General features: G+C 42.1%; 1 protein-coding gene across 4 annotated transcripts in view; it reads right to left on the bottom strand.

Moving 5' to 3' along the window:
* Positions 1-4,205: 4,205 nt before the first annotated feature.
* The window catches only part of MTRR (5-methyltetrahydrofolate-homocysteine methyltransferase reductase), a 30,509-nt gene continuing 17,449 nt past the window's right edge, over positions 4,206-17,265 (bottom strand). For 3 of the 4 annotated variants that reach the window (XM_060092718.1, XM_060092715.1, XM_060092716.1), the window contains exons 9-15: positions 14,512-14,692; positions 12,471-12,513; positions 11,721-11,907; positions 8,864-8,982; positions 7,368-7,460; positions 7,071-7,253; positions 4,206-4,842 (exon numbers count right to left, since the gene is read on the bottom strand). In XM_060092718.1, coding sequence (XP_059948701.1) covers positions 4,701-4,842; positions 7,071-7,253; positions 7,368-7,460; positions 8,864-8,982; positions 11,721-11,907; positions 12,471-12,513; positions 14,512-14,692 — 948 coding nt within the window. In that variant the 3' untranslated portion in view covers positions 4,206-4,700. The remainder of the gene's footprint in view (positions 4,843-7,070; positions 7,254-7,367; positions 7,461-8,863; positions 8,983-11,720; positions 11,908-12,470; positions 12,514-14,511; positions 14,693-17,265) is intronic. The other variant, XM_060092717.1, reaches the window with a different exon arrangement.

Here is a 17,265-nt window from a genome sequence, read left to right as displayed (position 1 = left end):
TCCGGACCTTTGCACGGACTGCCCCTGGCCACAGCAGCTGGCTGCCTGCTCTCTTCCAGATCTTTCCTTTCTCAGTGAGCCCTTCCCTGACTGCTCTGTCTGGTTGCACGGCCCTTCCAACACTGCATACCAAAGCCCCTTTAGCCTGGTTTGCCCTTCTCCATGACGCTTATCACCTTCTCAGACATCGTAATTGGTATTTATTCATTCATTTATGGCTCTCCTCAAATAGAAATGTAAGCTCTGAGAACAGAGGCATTTTACCTACTTTGTTCACTACTGTATCAGCAGCACTTCAGTACCTGGCAAAGTAGGCCCTCAAAATATCTGTGAAGTGGATGAGTGAAATTTCCCTCCGGGTGTTGCTTTGGCTGCAACTGTGTGTCCAGTGAACACTTTAGAAGAAACCAGTCCTAAATCTTCTGTCATCTAGTTTTATTTCCTATGCCATGAATCATTTGCATGTGTTTAAATATTCTTCAATGTGGCCTTTGTGGGCTGCTTTTTATGGTTTTTAATTCTATTAGGATCAGCAAACCATGCTTATTTCATGCAATCTGTTGAGTTTTCCTTTATGGCCTAGTTCATGGTCAATTTTTAAAATGTTTCAAGTATATCTGAAACCAATATGGATACCTAGTTTGTTGGATGCAGCATGTACATCATCTAGTTTGCTAACTGCAAAGGCCAAATTCTCCGAGTTTTTTATCTGATAGTTTATGAGTAAATAGATTAGTGTCCCAGTGTTATGGTGTCTGGAATTCAGTCTAGAATACTTCAGATACATAGGTGTGTTAGAGAGTAAGGAACCCTCGGGGTGCAGTTAGCATCATAATGAAGAAAACTTTAATGCAGACAGCTACCCCAAGCTCTTCTATTAATAGATTTCATCACTGATCAACATTATGTTACTGAAAATAATGTGTCCAATAGTAGATTCTTAGAAAAACTGAGGTTAGAAAGGGGCTCTTACTGAATACGTAGCACTATTAAGATATGATGAAGTTTGAACAGATTAACTCAGAGGTACTCTTCACCGCAGCATAAACAAGGTCAAAGACTTTTTCTAGCAAGACCCTTGGGGTAGCGCCTGAGGCATAAATTAGCACTGTGTCCAGCCAACGGGTTGGAGGGCAGCTCACAATGCTGCTAGGAGAAACAAAACCCTGCTCCTGGAGTACTCACAACCACCTTGAATAAACTGACACAAGATGTGAAACTTTTTATGCAAGATGTAGCTGGCCCAGGTAGAGAGACAGGGCTGGAACTTCATTAAGCTTACAGGACAGGCTGTAAGATGTTTTATGCCTGACTGCTAGTGAACTATTAAATATCTGCATGTGCTGCAGAATCTGGCCTGGGATCTAGTTTCACCAGCATCTGCTGGCACACTGAGAGGGAACAGCTGACCAATACTCACCTAAACTTGGTATCTAACAAACTAACAGAAATAACCCGGATGTTGTGCATAACTCAAGATGGCCCGGGTCAGGTTCTGGGGCCACTACAGACACTCCTCAGTCTGTCTTTAGGGACCTATCAGTTTTGGGGTCACGCATGGACAGACAACAAAATGAACAAAACTTTTTTATTGGAGTATAGCTGCTTTACAATGTTGTATTAGTTTCTGCTGTACAAGGAAGCGAATCAGCTGTATGTATACATATATCCCCTCCCTCTTGGACCTCCCTCCCATCCTGCCCATCTAGGTCATCACAGACCACCAAGCTGAGCTCTCTGTTCTACACTGCATGTTCCCACTAGCTATCTGTTTTACACATGGTAGTGTATTTATGTCAAAACTAATCTCCCAATTCATCCCACCCTCCCCTTTCCCCCGTGTCCACACTTCCGTTCTCTACGTCTGCATCGCTATTCCTGCCCTGGAAATAGGTTCGTCTGAACTATTTTTCTAGATTCCACATACATGTGTTAATATACAATATTTGTTTTTCTTTCTGACTTGTTTCACTTTGTATGACAGACTCTAGGTCCATCCATATCTCTACAAATGACCCAATTTCATTCCTTTTTATAGCTGAGTAATATTCCACTGTATATATGTACCACATCTTCTTTATCCATTCATCTGTTGATGGACATTTCGGTCACTTCCATGACCTGGCTACTGTAAACAGTGCTGCAACGAACACTGGTGGGGGGGATCTTTTATTGACCCACCTTCTCGAGTAATGAAAATATAAACAAAAATAAACAAATGGGACCTAATCAAACTTAAAAGCTTTTGCATAGCAAAGGAAACCATAAACAAGACGGGAAGACAACCTTCAGAATGGGAGAAAATATTTGCAACTGAAGCAACTGACAAAGAATTAATCTCCAAAATATACAAACAGCTCATGCAGCTCAATATCAAAAAAACAAAACAACCCAATCCAAAAATGGGTGGAAGACCTAAATAGACGTTTCTCCAAAGACATACAGATGGCCGAGAGGCACATGAAAAGATGCTCAACATCACTAATTATTAGAGAAATGCAAATCAGAACTACAGTGCGGTATCACCTCACACCAGTTAGAATAAGCATCATCAGAAAATCTACAAAAAACAAACGCTGGAGAGGGTGTGGAGAAAAGAGAACACTCTTGCACCATTGGTGGCAATGTAAATTGATACAGCCACTATGGAGAACGGTATGGAGGTTCCTTAAAAAACTAAAAACAGAACTACCATACGACCCAGCAATCCCACTACTGGGCATATACCTTGAGAAAACCATAATTCAAAAAGATGGACACAAGTTCTTAATTGTCATATATTCTTGTTAGAGTTATCAATAAGGAATATTGTTCTTTGTCCCTTTTCATGTTTTCACCTTGAGTCTATTTTGGCTGATATATATAACATATGCATACAATTTTGCTTGCTATGTTTTCTTATGCCTTTTGGTTTTTTGGAAGTATTTCTATTGTAAAATATTTGAGATTAGAGATTATAATAAACAGGCACGAAGCCTTAACAAATCTTAAGATTATATAATATTTCCTTCAGATCTTCATTTTTCAAAATGACCAGAAACCTCTGACAGGTGAAGATTTGTTTTTTTTGTTTGTTTGTTTGTTTTTTTGTGGTACGCGGGCCTCTCATTGTTGTGGCCTCTCCCGTTGCGGAGCACAGACTCCGGACGCGCAGGCTCAGCGGCCATGGCTCACGGGCCCAGCCGCTCCGCGGCATGTGGGATGTTCCCGGACTGGGGCATGAACCCGTGTCCCCTGCATCGGCAGGCGGACTCTCAACCACTGCGCCACCAGGGAAGCCCAGTGAAGATTTGTTTTTTAAATGCCAATCTCTTTCATAAAAAAACAATATATACCTGGGAGTAGAAGAAAAGTTTTCATACCCCTTTTACATTTTGATTTCCGTTTTGACAAAAAAAAGAGAACGTGTCACCGGGAATTGTCTTAGTCCATTCGAGCTGCTGTAACAAAATACCACTGGGTGGCTAACAGACAATAGAATTTCTCACAGTTCTGGAAGCTGGAAAGACCAGGTTCCAGTGTTGTCGGGTTCTGGTGAAGGCCTCAGGGTTGCAGACAGCCGACTTCCACGATGTCCTCAAAGGGGGAAGGAGCGGGGAGCTCTGCGGGGCCTCTTGTAACAAGGGCGCTGACCCCATTCCTGAGGGCTCCAGCATCATGACCTAACCATTCCGCAAAGGCCCCAGCTCCTACCACCATCACGCTGAGGTCAGGATTTGAATATATGAATTTGGAAGACACAAAATAGTCAGACAATAGTAGCAATTTAAAAAATACAAGGATATTAAGTAGGTATTTTAAGCCCAGGTTACAACTTGTGTGATATCATGGAGGTAAAATAAATTACGTGGAAAAACTAAAAAATATGTCGAAAGGAGCAGAAATGAAAAGGTGGGGAATGGGGGTGGGCTGGGGGCTGGACAGAGGGGGAGAAAAGGGTGGTAGCTTTATTTAAATATGCACTTGCTTGCATCTGTAAAGTGAATGCAAATTCCCTAAATTCTGACACTGTGATATTAAAAAGAAGTAACTGTGGTAAATAAATCACATGCCAGAGTGGAATTTCAAAATATATTTCAGATTTCTAGCATAAAAAAATCCCTATAAGCATTACCTTAAAATATTTTTTTATCAGAAATATAGTTTTGGTAATAAACCATTTGATAAAATTATATAAACATGTAATCAGATATGCTATACATATGTAACTTTAATGCACTAATATGAATATTTTTATTGTATATTTTACATAAGAATATAAATTATTTTTAGATTATTTAAAAAAGAAACGGTGACTAGCTCACAAGATTTAACTATCTACCCAGGTGACGCTCGTGCCCGTATCCCGTACTGAGAAGCCTTCACAGGTACTGCTAGAGATGCCCTGTGATCTGGTCGCGGTCCCTGGAGAAGCTCTCCAGGAGGGAGAGGCGCCCCGGGAGGTGCTGGCGGAGGAGCGCGGGCTGCCTTTTTCAGCTCAGGGCGGTTTAGGGAGGGTGGGGGGGCAGATATTGGAACCTGAATTGAAAGCTTATTACACTGTTAAATGGTTCACTCCCCATGCCAGCCCCCGACCTCCTCCAAGAAATGTTGAAAAAAAATTTTAATTTTAAAAATCGGAAGTCTCAAGCTTCAGTAAAGTTGTCTTTTAGTACTTTCAGCCAAAAAGCTTAATTCTCTTCCTTTATTTTCCAATTTTATCACCAAATATCCTGAAGATACCGTTTTTCTTCTTTTAAAGTAGCCAATGTTTTCATTGCTTCTAGTTTTTCAACTCCAACCTCTTTGCTTATTATCTCCACAAGGACATCATTTACATCCTTGGCCATATTCTTAGCATCTCTAAAAAAAAGAATAACGGCATTACTGTGTAAGAAACAGGGATTTTTACCAAATCCTCCTTAATTCACGAACCTCACTACCGAGACTCTGTCACTACACCTTAGTCCTCCCTCCACTTCTCTGGAAAGTGTCCCTCAGGTGTCCAGGCACCTACCACTCCCCCAGGGACAGGCCTTCGCCCAGGACCACTGTCACATGCAGTGCTGACCACCCCATTCACAGCTTTGAACCCTTCAAAGGCGTCCGAGCTCTGGGAGCAGCCGAAATCTTTACATGTCTGAGGACCTCACAAGCGGGCCCCTCCTCACCTGTCTTCCCTCTATTCTCAAGGCATTCCTGAGGGCAACAAGCTCCCAGACACGTCTAAGCCTTCACAGGCACGCGTGCACACGCTGAGTTATTAACAGACACGTTCACTGAGAACGCGCCAAGGGCTGGCCCTCTATTAAGTGTGTTTCCACGTCCCAGCGCTTTTGTTTGCAGGTCGGGCAAGGGGCTCCTCCTGTGCGCTCCTGTGGCCCCCGCACAGCACCCGGAATACCGTGAGCATCTGCAGACCTGGCCTTCCCACAGGGAGCAGGTGGCTTGGGACAGGAGTGCATCTCATTTGCCATTTATCTCTCGACATCTGCACAGTGCCAAGTACTTAGTAGGCACTCGAATGTTTATTGAATGCAAGTGTGTGACGGGATTCCAACATCTCAGGAATTGAACGTGCCCTGCCCCCACAGTAAGATTTCCTGAGAAAGTTTTATCGGCTGTCACGCTCTCCCCTCAAGCACTCTGAGATCACTTCTATCCCCACGGCCCTTCCCCATGTCCCGCGGCTGCAGGTGCCCCTCTGTCTGCTTCCCACTTGACTATCAGCAGCAAAGGCTCCCCTTTGAGTCAGCGTCCCCTGGGCTGAGGGACAAGTTCGCTCCCTCCTCCGTCTCCTGGGTCCGGTCCGTGTCAGCGCGCCATGGGGGGGCACCCTGAGACCTCACCTCTGACCGGCCATGAACACCATCAGCTTCACTCCACGGATGGGAAAAATGAAGCACCAGGGACGGGTCAGAGTTATTTCTGGGTTAATGTTTTAGGAGTTTTTTAAGATGTTTAAGAACCCCTCCAAGTTCTCAATTACCAGTTACTCATATATTTGTACGTATGTTTGCACAACGGACTTCACCTCCATTACTTAGAGCTGCATCTAAGCCTTCAGCCTGTATCTGACACTGACAGCATTGTCCTCTGCAAACAAAAGATCAAATGCTTCACTAAAAGTAAATGAAAATGTAAACCAACACAGCGTCCAGAAGCTCTGCCCTTTCTGACCTAGAGCAGCGTTTTCTAGCTGAGGAGTCGTTAATGGGTCATGAAATCAACTTCGTAGCCAAAGTCAGCTTTTTGTAAAATGACAGAACAAACAAAATAAAAGTTATCAGAATGTGTCATAAAAAGTAAGTAGAAAAAGGAAGTTTTGTTTTATGAACCTTTTCTATTATATGTATTCTAGGTCACTATGCCAGTATTTATTTTTCTATTTCATAGTTTAAAAAAATTAAACAAACAAAAAAAACTGACCTGATGACTTATGGAATGTTTTAAATGCCAGGGATGTGTTAGGATTAAAAAAAAGAGTAATTTCTTATTTCAGAACTCCTTTTTAACTGGCAAACATGTTTCAGTTCCGTTAAAACAAGTAGCTAAGTTCCTAAAATGTTTATTTTCTATGGCAATCTTAGGTTTCTATAATGGATCTTATGTCAAAAAGTAGATGAAACGTAAGAATGACTCCTGGCTTATGTCAACTTTGACGTCATAAATTATGCCTTAAAGAAAAAGGATCCTAGACCCACATTCTCAGAGTCAAAACCAAAACTGTTTTCCTTGGCTAGGTCGACTGCACAAATCACATATTCACTATTTACTGATACAACAAAATCAATCCTGAGACAGAATGTAACATTCAGAGGCTAAAAACATGTATTTAAAACAGCACAAAGCAATCCCCAATGCATGAGTTAATTTTCTTTTTTTTGGGGGGGGGGCCACGCTGGCCAACTTCTTGGCCATTAAGTGTATGTTAAAAATCATTTTAGAGCTTGTATTTCTATTTCTGTATTTAAAAATCAAATCTCTCATCCATACACATCCAGATCATTAACCAATCGGTCCCTGGTCTCTTTAATAAACATTACTGACTGCCCTGCCCTCCCCGGCACTTGAGCATGACGGCCACTTACCCACACACGTAAACATGACCGTTCTCCTGAAGAAGGACCCTTGCTACCTGCTTGCTGTGACGCTGGATATTGTCTTGCACATACTTTGCTGGGGCTTCTTCCTCTCCCACAGGAGCATCTCTTGAGAAGGAAACTTTCAAGTGAGTGAGAATTCCACACTTAAGGAAATGTCTGAGCTCCTCTCTGAAATAAAATATCTAATAGGTCACTGGAAGGTTTGTAATTTAAAGTTGAAAAAGTCTGAAATTAGCATTGTATGGCATGGCTGAGTCTTACAATGCTAGAATTGTGAAGTACCTGAATAAATAATCCCTAGCCTTATGTCTGCAGCCAAAAAACAACCACATCGCTCCAAAGTGTCCATCTGGGTGATGTTCTTGGAGTTTCTCTCTAAGTGAAAAAGAAAGATGTTTGATATAAAGAATAGGTAAAAGCAATCATTTTCCTTTTACCTCTACAGCTAGGTCTGTAAAATCCACCTTCCCAGTCACTCAAAGTCCATGTACTGAATTAACATTTCACTACCCGCAGGGTACTTGGGCCACTCCAGAAGACACTACAAAAAGTAAGTTTACCTATGAGCTGCAGACATCTATGAGCTTTATATGACATCTCTGTAGTGAGGATAATTCAAATTATCACATTGTGAAACCCAGACTAATTTCTACATTAAATATTCATAACAATTTTATGAATAAAAATTAACTCTCAATTAACATAATAGAAAAGTGGCACAGGGATTTTTTTTAAAAATAAATTCATTCATTTTCTTTATTTTTGGCTATGTTGAGTCTTCACTGCGTGCGGGCCCTCTCCAGTTGCAGCGAGCGGGGGCCACTCTTCGCCACAGTGCACGGGCCTCTCATTGCTGCGGCCTCTCCTGTTGCAGAGCATGCGTGGGCTCTAGGTGCACGGGCCTCAGCAGTTGTGATGCATGGGCCTAGTAGTTGTGGCTTGCAGGCTCTAGAGCACAGGCTCAGCAGCCTCAGCACACGGGTCCAGTTGCTCTAAAGCATGTGGGATCCTCCCAGACCAGGGATCGAACCCGTGTCCCCTGCATTGGCAGGTGGACCCTCAACCACTGCGTCACCAGGTCCTGGCACCGGGTTTTAAAAGGTAGAATGGTCTGCTGTGAAATGTTTCAGAAATGATGGACACGCCCTACTTTTTTGATTTCTTAAGAAAAAAGAAAAGAACAAAAAGACTTTGTCCAAAGGATATTATTCCACTATCTGGGGAATATTACCTAAGAATTGTTATTTCACCAACAGGGAGAGACCCTGCACAATTTTATTTATTTATTTAATAAAAAATAGTTGTGTTCTGATACAAATATACATGTATTAATATCATTCTGTTGAAAATTACTGATGTTAAGGGTTTAACTTTGAAACTGTTGATGTACTTGGATCTTTGTGACTACCAATTTTATCTAGCTAAGGAATAGATGGACAGCTACACATCACCACAGCATAAAGGTGTGCTTGAAATTTGTCCCCTAATACATGCACCATAAACTATGGTTCGGCAGGGGAAAAAGAAAAAGAATGTACTAGAGTAAAAATGGAAGTTCCAGTACAAAGCACAATTTCTAGAAGATATATTTACTTTTCTCATGGTGACAAATTATGCTATGCTATCACACATTTGATAATAATTTTTTAAAATAAAAATTTTACAACCAAAGTCCAATATCCTAAAAACCACTGAAGAAACAAAAAAGCTCTCTATTACATACTTCCACCCAGGACCGCAAGGGACACATTTTCTCACCAGCCAAAGAAAACACATACCTATGTTGCAGGAAGCCAATGAAAGGTGCTATGCCGGTTCCTGGACCCACCATTATGATGGGGACTGAGGGGTCATTTGGTAAATGGAAAAAATTTGTTGCCCGAGGAGATATGGATATCTGGAATATTAAACCAATGCTCATAAGTTCAGAAAAAAACCAGACAAAAGCATATAACCAAGGTGATGCCTGCTAAAGAAAGTGCAACTTCCCCTCAAAGAAGCATCATAAAATTAAATAGCAGCATTAAATCTTACTGAAACCACAAACACATTTGTCAGTGCAGAGAAATAAACAAGTCTGCCTTGTAAATTTTTCTTTTCTATCCAAATCAAAGATATTTTAAAAATGACAGGCATGATATTTCTGAGATAGAACACTGAATAAATAATAATTGAGTTCTTTTTCTAGGCCTAGGAAAAAGATCTGCTTCCTAGTAGGCAACCCATTATAGGTGTCATGGAGAAATTCACAGAAAAATGAAGACATTCTTCTTCATGTCAGGACATAAAGGGGCAATGAAGATTAACATCAAGATGGGGTGAAGGTTTTAAGTGAAAATTGGGCAAGCGAAAGAGAAATTAAGGGGCTGCCCCAAAGATACTAGAGCACTGCGCTACATTTGCTACTCTAGGTCCCATGTTACCTGTGTTTGTTGCAAAACTAGAATAAGTGATATATAGATAAACAAAATCTTTTGGCTATAATTTCAAAAGGGTTTTCTTCTAAATCATGTGCCAGGGATACTTAAGGGAATCAATTTGTAAATATACTCATCTTTCAGTTTCACTTTGCCATATGCTTTAGTTACACAGAGTGATACTAATAGTTAAGAGTGACAGGAATCTTCCCTCCATTCCCTGCTGGTATAATTGTATATATTTTAACCTCTAATTCAAGGAAAATTGTCTGAAGTTCATCAACAGGATGAACACAGTACTTTTTAAATGGAGAACTGGCAGAGCTGTATCAAATGACTGTTCTCATTTTGGAGTGAACCTGTAATTAATATTACATTAGCCTTATTCACTTGATTCATCCACTTAACAATGTTACTGAAGGTACGCAATATGACAAACACTAGGACAGAGAAATGAGCAAAACCAAATCTGTCTTCATGGGACTTATATTCTAGTGGGTGGAAAAGACAATAAACAAACATATATTTATAGAATGACAGGTAATGATGAGTCCCAGGGAGCAAAATAAAACAGGACAGGATGGGTATGGCAGGAAACTGCTAAAGAGACCACACTTCCTATGTTCCAGGGACGGCAAAGAGACCAGAATACTAGTCAGCTCCGATGGCTTACAAGAGCAAACGCTTACTTCTGGCTCTGCTCAATGGCTGCAGCTCTGCACCACGATCTCCTTCACTTGGATCCAAACCCAAGGAGCATCCCTGACCTGAATCATTCCATCTGATGTCAGAGCAAAAGAGCAAGAGAGGCAAGCCACAGCGTCCTATCAGGTCCAGAGCGCCTGCTGAGATGTGGCATAATCCTGTCTGCTCACCTTTCACTGGCCAAGGCTGGTCACATGGCCAGGCTACACATGAATGGGAGGGCAAGTCTACTCTTCCTCAGGGGGCAGGGGCATCTGTGAACAACAGTACTATCTACCAGTCGGGGGAGGGCATGCGGTGGATGGATCCTGAATAAAATATGGGACTACGTGGCACAGCGAAATTTAAGTAGCTTTAAATTATATCCTTTCTATCTGTACCTCTGGTGCCTCAACACTGGGTAGTCAACAAAAATCTGTTAAAATGTGGAAAGAAGAAGAAAAGGGCAGGAGGGAGGAAAGAAAGAATACGTGAAAGGCACCCATGCTCGGTGTTTGTAATACAGCATCAATATACTTTTTTTTTTTTTAGCTTTCTGGAGATCATCTGCTATTTTTATGAGATCATGAAGTGACACAATCCTTTCTTGTCAGTACTACAATATTTCTTTACAAAAAAGAAGTTTCTCATGTCCTCAATATTTTGTTGACATGAGGGACACACACGGTAAAGCACCTGTTCCAGGAAGCAGATTGGGAAAATACCAAGTTAAAGGGCAATTTTAAGCCCTACTCTTCCCTTAAGCTCACTCAAGTGTATATCAGAAGTCTTAATCCCCCCTAAGTGCTGTCAACTTTTTAACTTCATTAACTTACAGCAACCAAACCAGTAATAAGATAACGTTACAACTGACATGTTCATTCTTCAATACCACGGAGAAGACTTCATGACAAAGACTGAAATTTCTTTTAAATTTCAACCATCCTTGTGGCTGAGGAGGGAGAACGTAACTGCTCCCTATGCACACGGTCTCGAGTGAGACTTTGCCAAGTGTGGATCAAAATATAAAATAACACCATGGCTCCAACAAAAGGGGAAGAAACAGGGGCAGGGGAAAATCCTACTATCCAAAACTGAAGGACATAAAATTAATCTCTGGTTGTCAACTGCCATTTTAAGATGATTTCTTTGGAGCACAGGACACCGACTGAGCATAAAACGAGGCTGTTCCTCACCGCCAGCCTTCACGGTGCACCGGACTCCCCCTGTGCCAAAAGCTACCACGAACATTAACGCAAAGGTCTTCTCCTTGATGAAATGTGACAAGCGAGAAGCAAAGAGTGTGTGTATTATATAAAACTCATGCTTTACACATTTAGGAAACACATGGACTACACTGAGTGAAAGTAAGGTTCTCCTGACTTTCCAAAAGAGACATTAAAATTCAAGGAGGGCATAAACTTTCCTTTGAATAATGTGATGGGAATGGACAATGCAGGGGACCCTACATTGTTTTTTCTAATCGGGCAAAGAGCACACTTCTAAGGATGCCCAAACTGCCCACTCCTAGTACCTCGGGCGCCAGGACCTTCTCATCGTCTGCCCGGGAGGCATGTGTGTTCGGCTGAAGAATCGATTCAACCAATGTGGCCAGCCAGCCTGTGCACACGCCCTTCCGCACAGCCACCGCCGTGGTGTCAGACCAAAACTCCACGATGTTAAAAATGAAATGAAGCTTCCCTGGGTGAAACAGACTCGAGCTGCAAAGACACAGAGATAAGTTTGTAAACTCCGCCCCAGGACTAACACATACAGGCCAAGCTAGGCCTTTTTTACTGCATGAGGGTATTTCCTAATGGGCTCTAAACCTACCTTCTTCCTCTTCAGAAAACAGCTCTGTTGTTTACTTCAAGGCCCCCCCGCCCCGACCTAGTTTTGTGATGTCATTCAGCAGAGTTTCTGGTTACCTGTTTGCCGCCAAGACTGAATGAGATTTATACCAGCTTTCCTCCCTCTTCCCTACGTCCACCCAGGGAAGGCGGCCGGGCACACCAGTAAAGGCCGCAGGTGGAGGACCTGCAGACTCGTTAAGTGGGGACACGGCTCTGGACCACGGGAGACACTGAAGAGCCACACCCTATGAACTCCGGGAGGACACAGTCCAAGCCTGGTCTTCTTCACTCCTCATCACGTCTGCTACTGTCTTGCACAAATCTGGTAAGTTTTCAGTAAATGGATTTGTAACTACTAAGCATTTGGAAGTCAGAGTTTCATTACATTTTAGGAGAAAGAGGCTAAGTATTACGTTAATAAACATCAGTACCTTGCACATGAATATGGTCTGGGTTGGAGCTTAGGAAGATGTTCTAGAAAAAAATTAAAATAAGCAATTATTAATTCATTCCTACTGAAAATAAATTATATATATATATATGTAAATTGTATGTAAAGATCTGAATTTGATTCCTATTTTTCCTATTTTCTTTTTTTTTTTTTTTTTTTTCTATTTTCTTATTTAGAATTTCTAAATAACTTGTTTTAATTTTAAATCATATTTTAGAGCACACATAAATTCACTGTATCTAAGTAAAATATCACTAAATACTTTTTTCCAATTCTTAAAGACCAGACATATCACATTTCCTCAATCTGAACTCAGTATTTCTACCTAAAAGCTGTTTTGTTTTTTTTTTTAAACATCAAAGGGTAGTAAGAGTAGGGTCCATGAATCGGCCTCAGTCAAGGAACCAATTACACTGTTTTCTGGAGTGTGTCCAGAGTTTCCAGATTTGAAAAAAGATCATGACCCAAAAAAGATTATGGACTATGGAAAATACTTAGGCTTGAAATATTTTTCCATCATAATATTTATATGATAATAACAAAAAAATAGGAGTGTAATGGTGGACATTTTTCAATCAAGTTATCCAGAAACCTAGTGGTTTTAAGAAACATAGGTACTCTTTTAAAAGGAGATTAAGAAGTCAGTATTTGAATATCTGATTGTCCACTATCAAACCCTGATAATTTTTTGTGTTCCGTATGTTATATTTCTGGGAGTTATTTAGCAAAAATTTAACAAGACCTTTCTAAAATGTCTTACAGTTGTAATATCATGATATGGTTTAATAGAGGGCTCACCTTAATACTTTAGTTATATTGTTTTCTTACAGAAATTAGAAAATAATTAAAACTTTTATGTCCCAATGCCTTTAATTCTTTTACATAACTATATAATAAATGATACATATAAGCTTAAAAAGGTAACAGAAAATCTATAAAAAGAATTGGAACAATTTTTCCATGATCAACAGCTTTACAAGACTTCTTATAACTTCCCTAATGGGTGTTCTGGATGTTATCCCAACACCTCTATTAGCTCAAAAGACTCAACTGAGGAGGGTAAGAGTGTTCCTTCAAACAGGAAAGCAGGAAGGGCCACCTCACCACTCTGAGGAGGAGGAAAGAGAATACTAAGAAATAAAAAGGGAAAGAGGGCAGGGCCTGGCTTGTAAGGCAGAGTGTCCTTAACCGTACTCAGCATCAAAAGGGACCTTGGGTAAAAAGTACACGTTTTCCTGTCACCAAACACAAATGCAAATTTTAAACATTTTACTATTTATCACCAAGGAAAACAGAGAGGAGATGACAAAATTACAAGTATAGGAAAGTAACAAAGGTTTTAAAATCCTATAAGATTTTTATAGTCACTGTCCCTAGTAAACGTCTCCAATTCCTGAAGCCAGTTCCCCAGGGAAGATCTTAAACTCTCTTCTGTTGGAGTATGAGGACCAGAAGACACAATCTGGGCAAAAAAACCAGCATGTGATCTTTTTACATCTGGATATTTTGTCTCTCCCAAGGCTAATGCCCCGGGGCACCGTGAGTAAGGCCACTTGTTTGTACTGGTGGACTTGCCCAGGTGGGGACATTTCTGTACCCTGCACACAGAGCGCACGCTTCATCAGACTCCATCAATTATCACTATCTTTGAAAAAGATCCTTCTCTAGGAAACCTCATTTTTAGATAAAATTTGGCTAAGAGCTTTCTGAAAAACAGAGTAGAGGCTGAAGGCTGAGCAAAAAAAGAGAATTAAGGCTGGCTGTATTAAGAGAGCAAGTGACAGTGACAACGGTAGGAAAGAAAAATTAAAAAATAAAAAGTTAAGCTTGGAAGAGAGATTCTTTGACTTCAAGAAGGCAGTTCAGCTGTCAAGGCAGCGTGAAGAGCAGCTGTAAGACGCTTACTTACTGATCACAGTGATCGAGGTGCACTCCCACAGGCCTGCAGGGAACTCAGAGGTGCTCTTACCACGGAGAGGTTGCCCCTCGGGGCCGGAGTGACTGTGACAGCGACCACTCACCAAGCAGGAGGCCGAGCGGAGGCTGGCAGGACGGAAAGGCCAGCAGGAGGTCTAAAAGGCAGGCACGGGAGTCTCTGACGAAGCGGTTGTAGTCGGCCGCCCCCTGCCTGCTGCACAGCTCCTGCAGCCGTCGCTTCTCCACGCCGTCGTCAGTGTGGTCCACGAGGGCTCGCAAGAACGCCTGTGGCCGAGGAAGCCGACTTAAGTCACCACGCGCTCTGTGGTTACAGCCGTTAGAACGCTGAGTGAGTACCCACCTGGGGATGTGCCCAGTTATCCTCATCCACACACGAGGAGTGTGGCCAGGACAAGAGCATTTCATTCGTTATGAGTTTTAATGGCAGCCTGTTAGGCAAACCCCACTTGTATGTTCCATTTTTGGTCACCTTCCCTATACCTTAAACCAACCCAATCTCAAATTACATGGCAGGTATATGTGAGTAATCAGAAAGTCTCACAACTTAACGTTTTTATCTCGGGACACAGTACCTTTTCTCGCCTTAGAAGATGATTACAACCCAGATTTCTACATTTATTTGACCACTGTTATGACAGGCACTGGGCAGGTAAAGCACTGGGCAAAGAGGACACCTCACTTGCCTAAAAGGCTTCAGAGGCGAGTGAGAGCAACAGAAGTCAAGAAGCAACCAGTGTGCGACAGGCTGCCTGTCCACCAGGGCACACGGACGTTCAGGGCTTCTGAGGCCAGAGGCTCCCCAGAAGGCAGGCTTGAGCTGAAGGCGGGCTGCACGGAAGAACGGAAGTGACGGGCAGCCAAAGAGATGGCAGAGCCACAGGAGGGCCCGGGAGGCAGGCAAAAGCGCGGCTCCTGGGGAGCACGTGCGCTTCAACACAAATGCAAGGAAACGCGGACGTGGGCAGAGGCTGACAAACAGTGAGGGCCACAGCATCCAGACCCCTGCACAGGGCCTCTGAGTCACCTCAGACCCGTCGTGGAAAGAGGAGGAGAAGAACATAGATAAAGCAAAACGAGGAAGTCCCAGATCTCTAGTCTCAGAGACTGAACCAAGTCCAGACTCTTGGGCAAAAGACCAAACTTGCTAATGACAACTTCTGGTTCTAATGCAATTCCAAGCACATCCATCATGGGACACATAAAGCTCTCATTACTCACGGGAAGCAAAGAACTTCGGCAAGTCATCTGCATCAAAGCTACCTGAAACGCGAGTGGGCACCACGACTTTTTATTCCATGGCTCCCACATCCCGGAGGGCTGGATGCCGTTAACAGGGAAAATGAGATCCATGTTCCTGTGAGGGTCACGGGTTTCCACTGGCCCAGCCAAGAATCCCTGCTTAAACTATCCAGATACCAACAAATTACATGGCTTCTTCAAAGTGCCGGACACAGAACAAGCACCTGGGAAACGTCGTGGTGTAAAGCCCCAGGTCTCTGAATGGATCTCTGGTAAGACAGGAGTTTACCAAGAACACTTCACACCACGCTTTCTCAAGTCAATAAAATTCCCTAAATTACAGGCTAAAACAGTAGCAATTGTAAATCCTTTACAATATTTTTCACTTTACATTTACAGAAACTTCATGGTACTAAAATAGGAAATACAGCACTGTGCAGAGAACAAACTGATGAACTTTACTAAAACGTAAGTTAGAAATATTTTTAACACAGTAGTTTTACTCCAAGGAATTTATTTTTTAAAAAAGACTTCAGGGGGCTTCCCTGGTGGTCCAGTGGGTAAGAGTCTACCCTCCCAATGCAGGGGGCCCAGGGTTCGAACCCTGGTTGGGGAACTAAGAAGTCTGCATGCATGCCGCAACTAAGAATTCACATGCTGCAACTAAGACCTGGCAGAGCCTAAATAAATCTAAAAAAAAAGTTTTAAAAAAATTTTTTAATAAAAATAAAAATGACTTCAGGTACTTCCCTGGTGGTCCAGTGGTTAAGACTCCATGCCTCCAATGCAGGGGGCATGGGTTCATTCCCTGGTCAGGGAACTAAGATCCCACACATCGCCCAGTGCAACCAAATAATAAATAAATAAAAATAAATAAAAACATAAAAAAGACTTCAAACAAGTGTGCAAAGATGAATTAGAATGTTCACCTATGTAGGTTTTTTAAATAGTGGAAAACTGGAAATAACCAACTGTCCATAATCAAATCAACAATTGTTTTTTTCTTAAAAAAACATTTTTTAAAAATTTATTTATTTTATTTATTTATTTTTGGCTGCACTGGGTCTTCGTTGCTGTGTGCAGGCTTTCTCTAGTTGCAGCGAGCAGGGGCTACTCTTCGTTGTGGTGCACAGGCTTGTCACTGCAGTGGCTTCTCTTGTTGCAGAGCGTGGGCTATAGGTGCGAGGGCTTCAGCAGTTGTGGCGCATGGGCTCAGTAGTTGTGGCTCTCGGGCTCTAGAGCACAGGCTCAGTAGTTGTGGCGCACGGGCTTTGTTGCTCTGTGGCATGTGGGATTTTCCTGGACCAGGGATCGAACCCGTGTCCCCCGCATTGGCAGGCGGATTCTTAACCACTGCGCCACCAGGGAAGTCCTCAAATCAACAACTGTGTTGCACCCATAGCATCTTTTAAAAGTATCTTCAGTACCTTTCCATGCTGGCATATCCAAACTCATTTCCTTTTAAGTAAAAAAAGGTATGTTGCAGACCAGCACATATACTACATGACCTCATTTTTCCTTAGCAAAACAAAATCCAAGTGTTAATTGCAGGGGTTTGATTATGAAGCACTTTTGCTTCCTGAGTTACTTACTTCTGT

This window comes from Mesoplodon densirostris, chromosome 3, assembly GCF_025265405.1.
Source record: "Mesoplodon densirostris isolate mMesDen1 chromosome 3, mMesDen1 primary haplotype, whole genome shotgun sequence".
NCBI lineage: Eukaryota > Metazoa > Chordata > Mammalia > Artiodactyla > Ziphiidae > Mesoplodon > Mesoplodon densirostris.
Note: the sequence above shows the minus strand (reverse complement) of the source record. Positions and strands in the feature narration are given on the sequence as shown.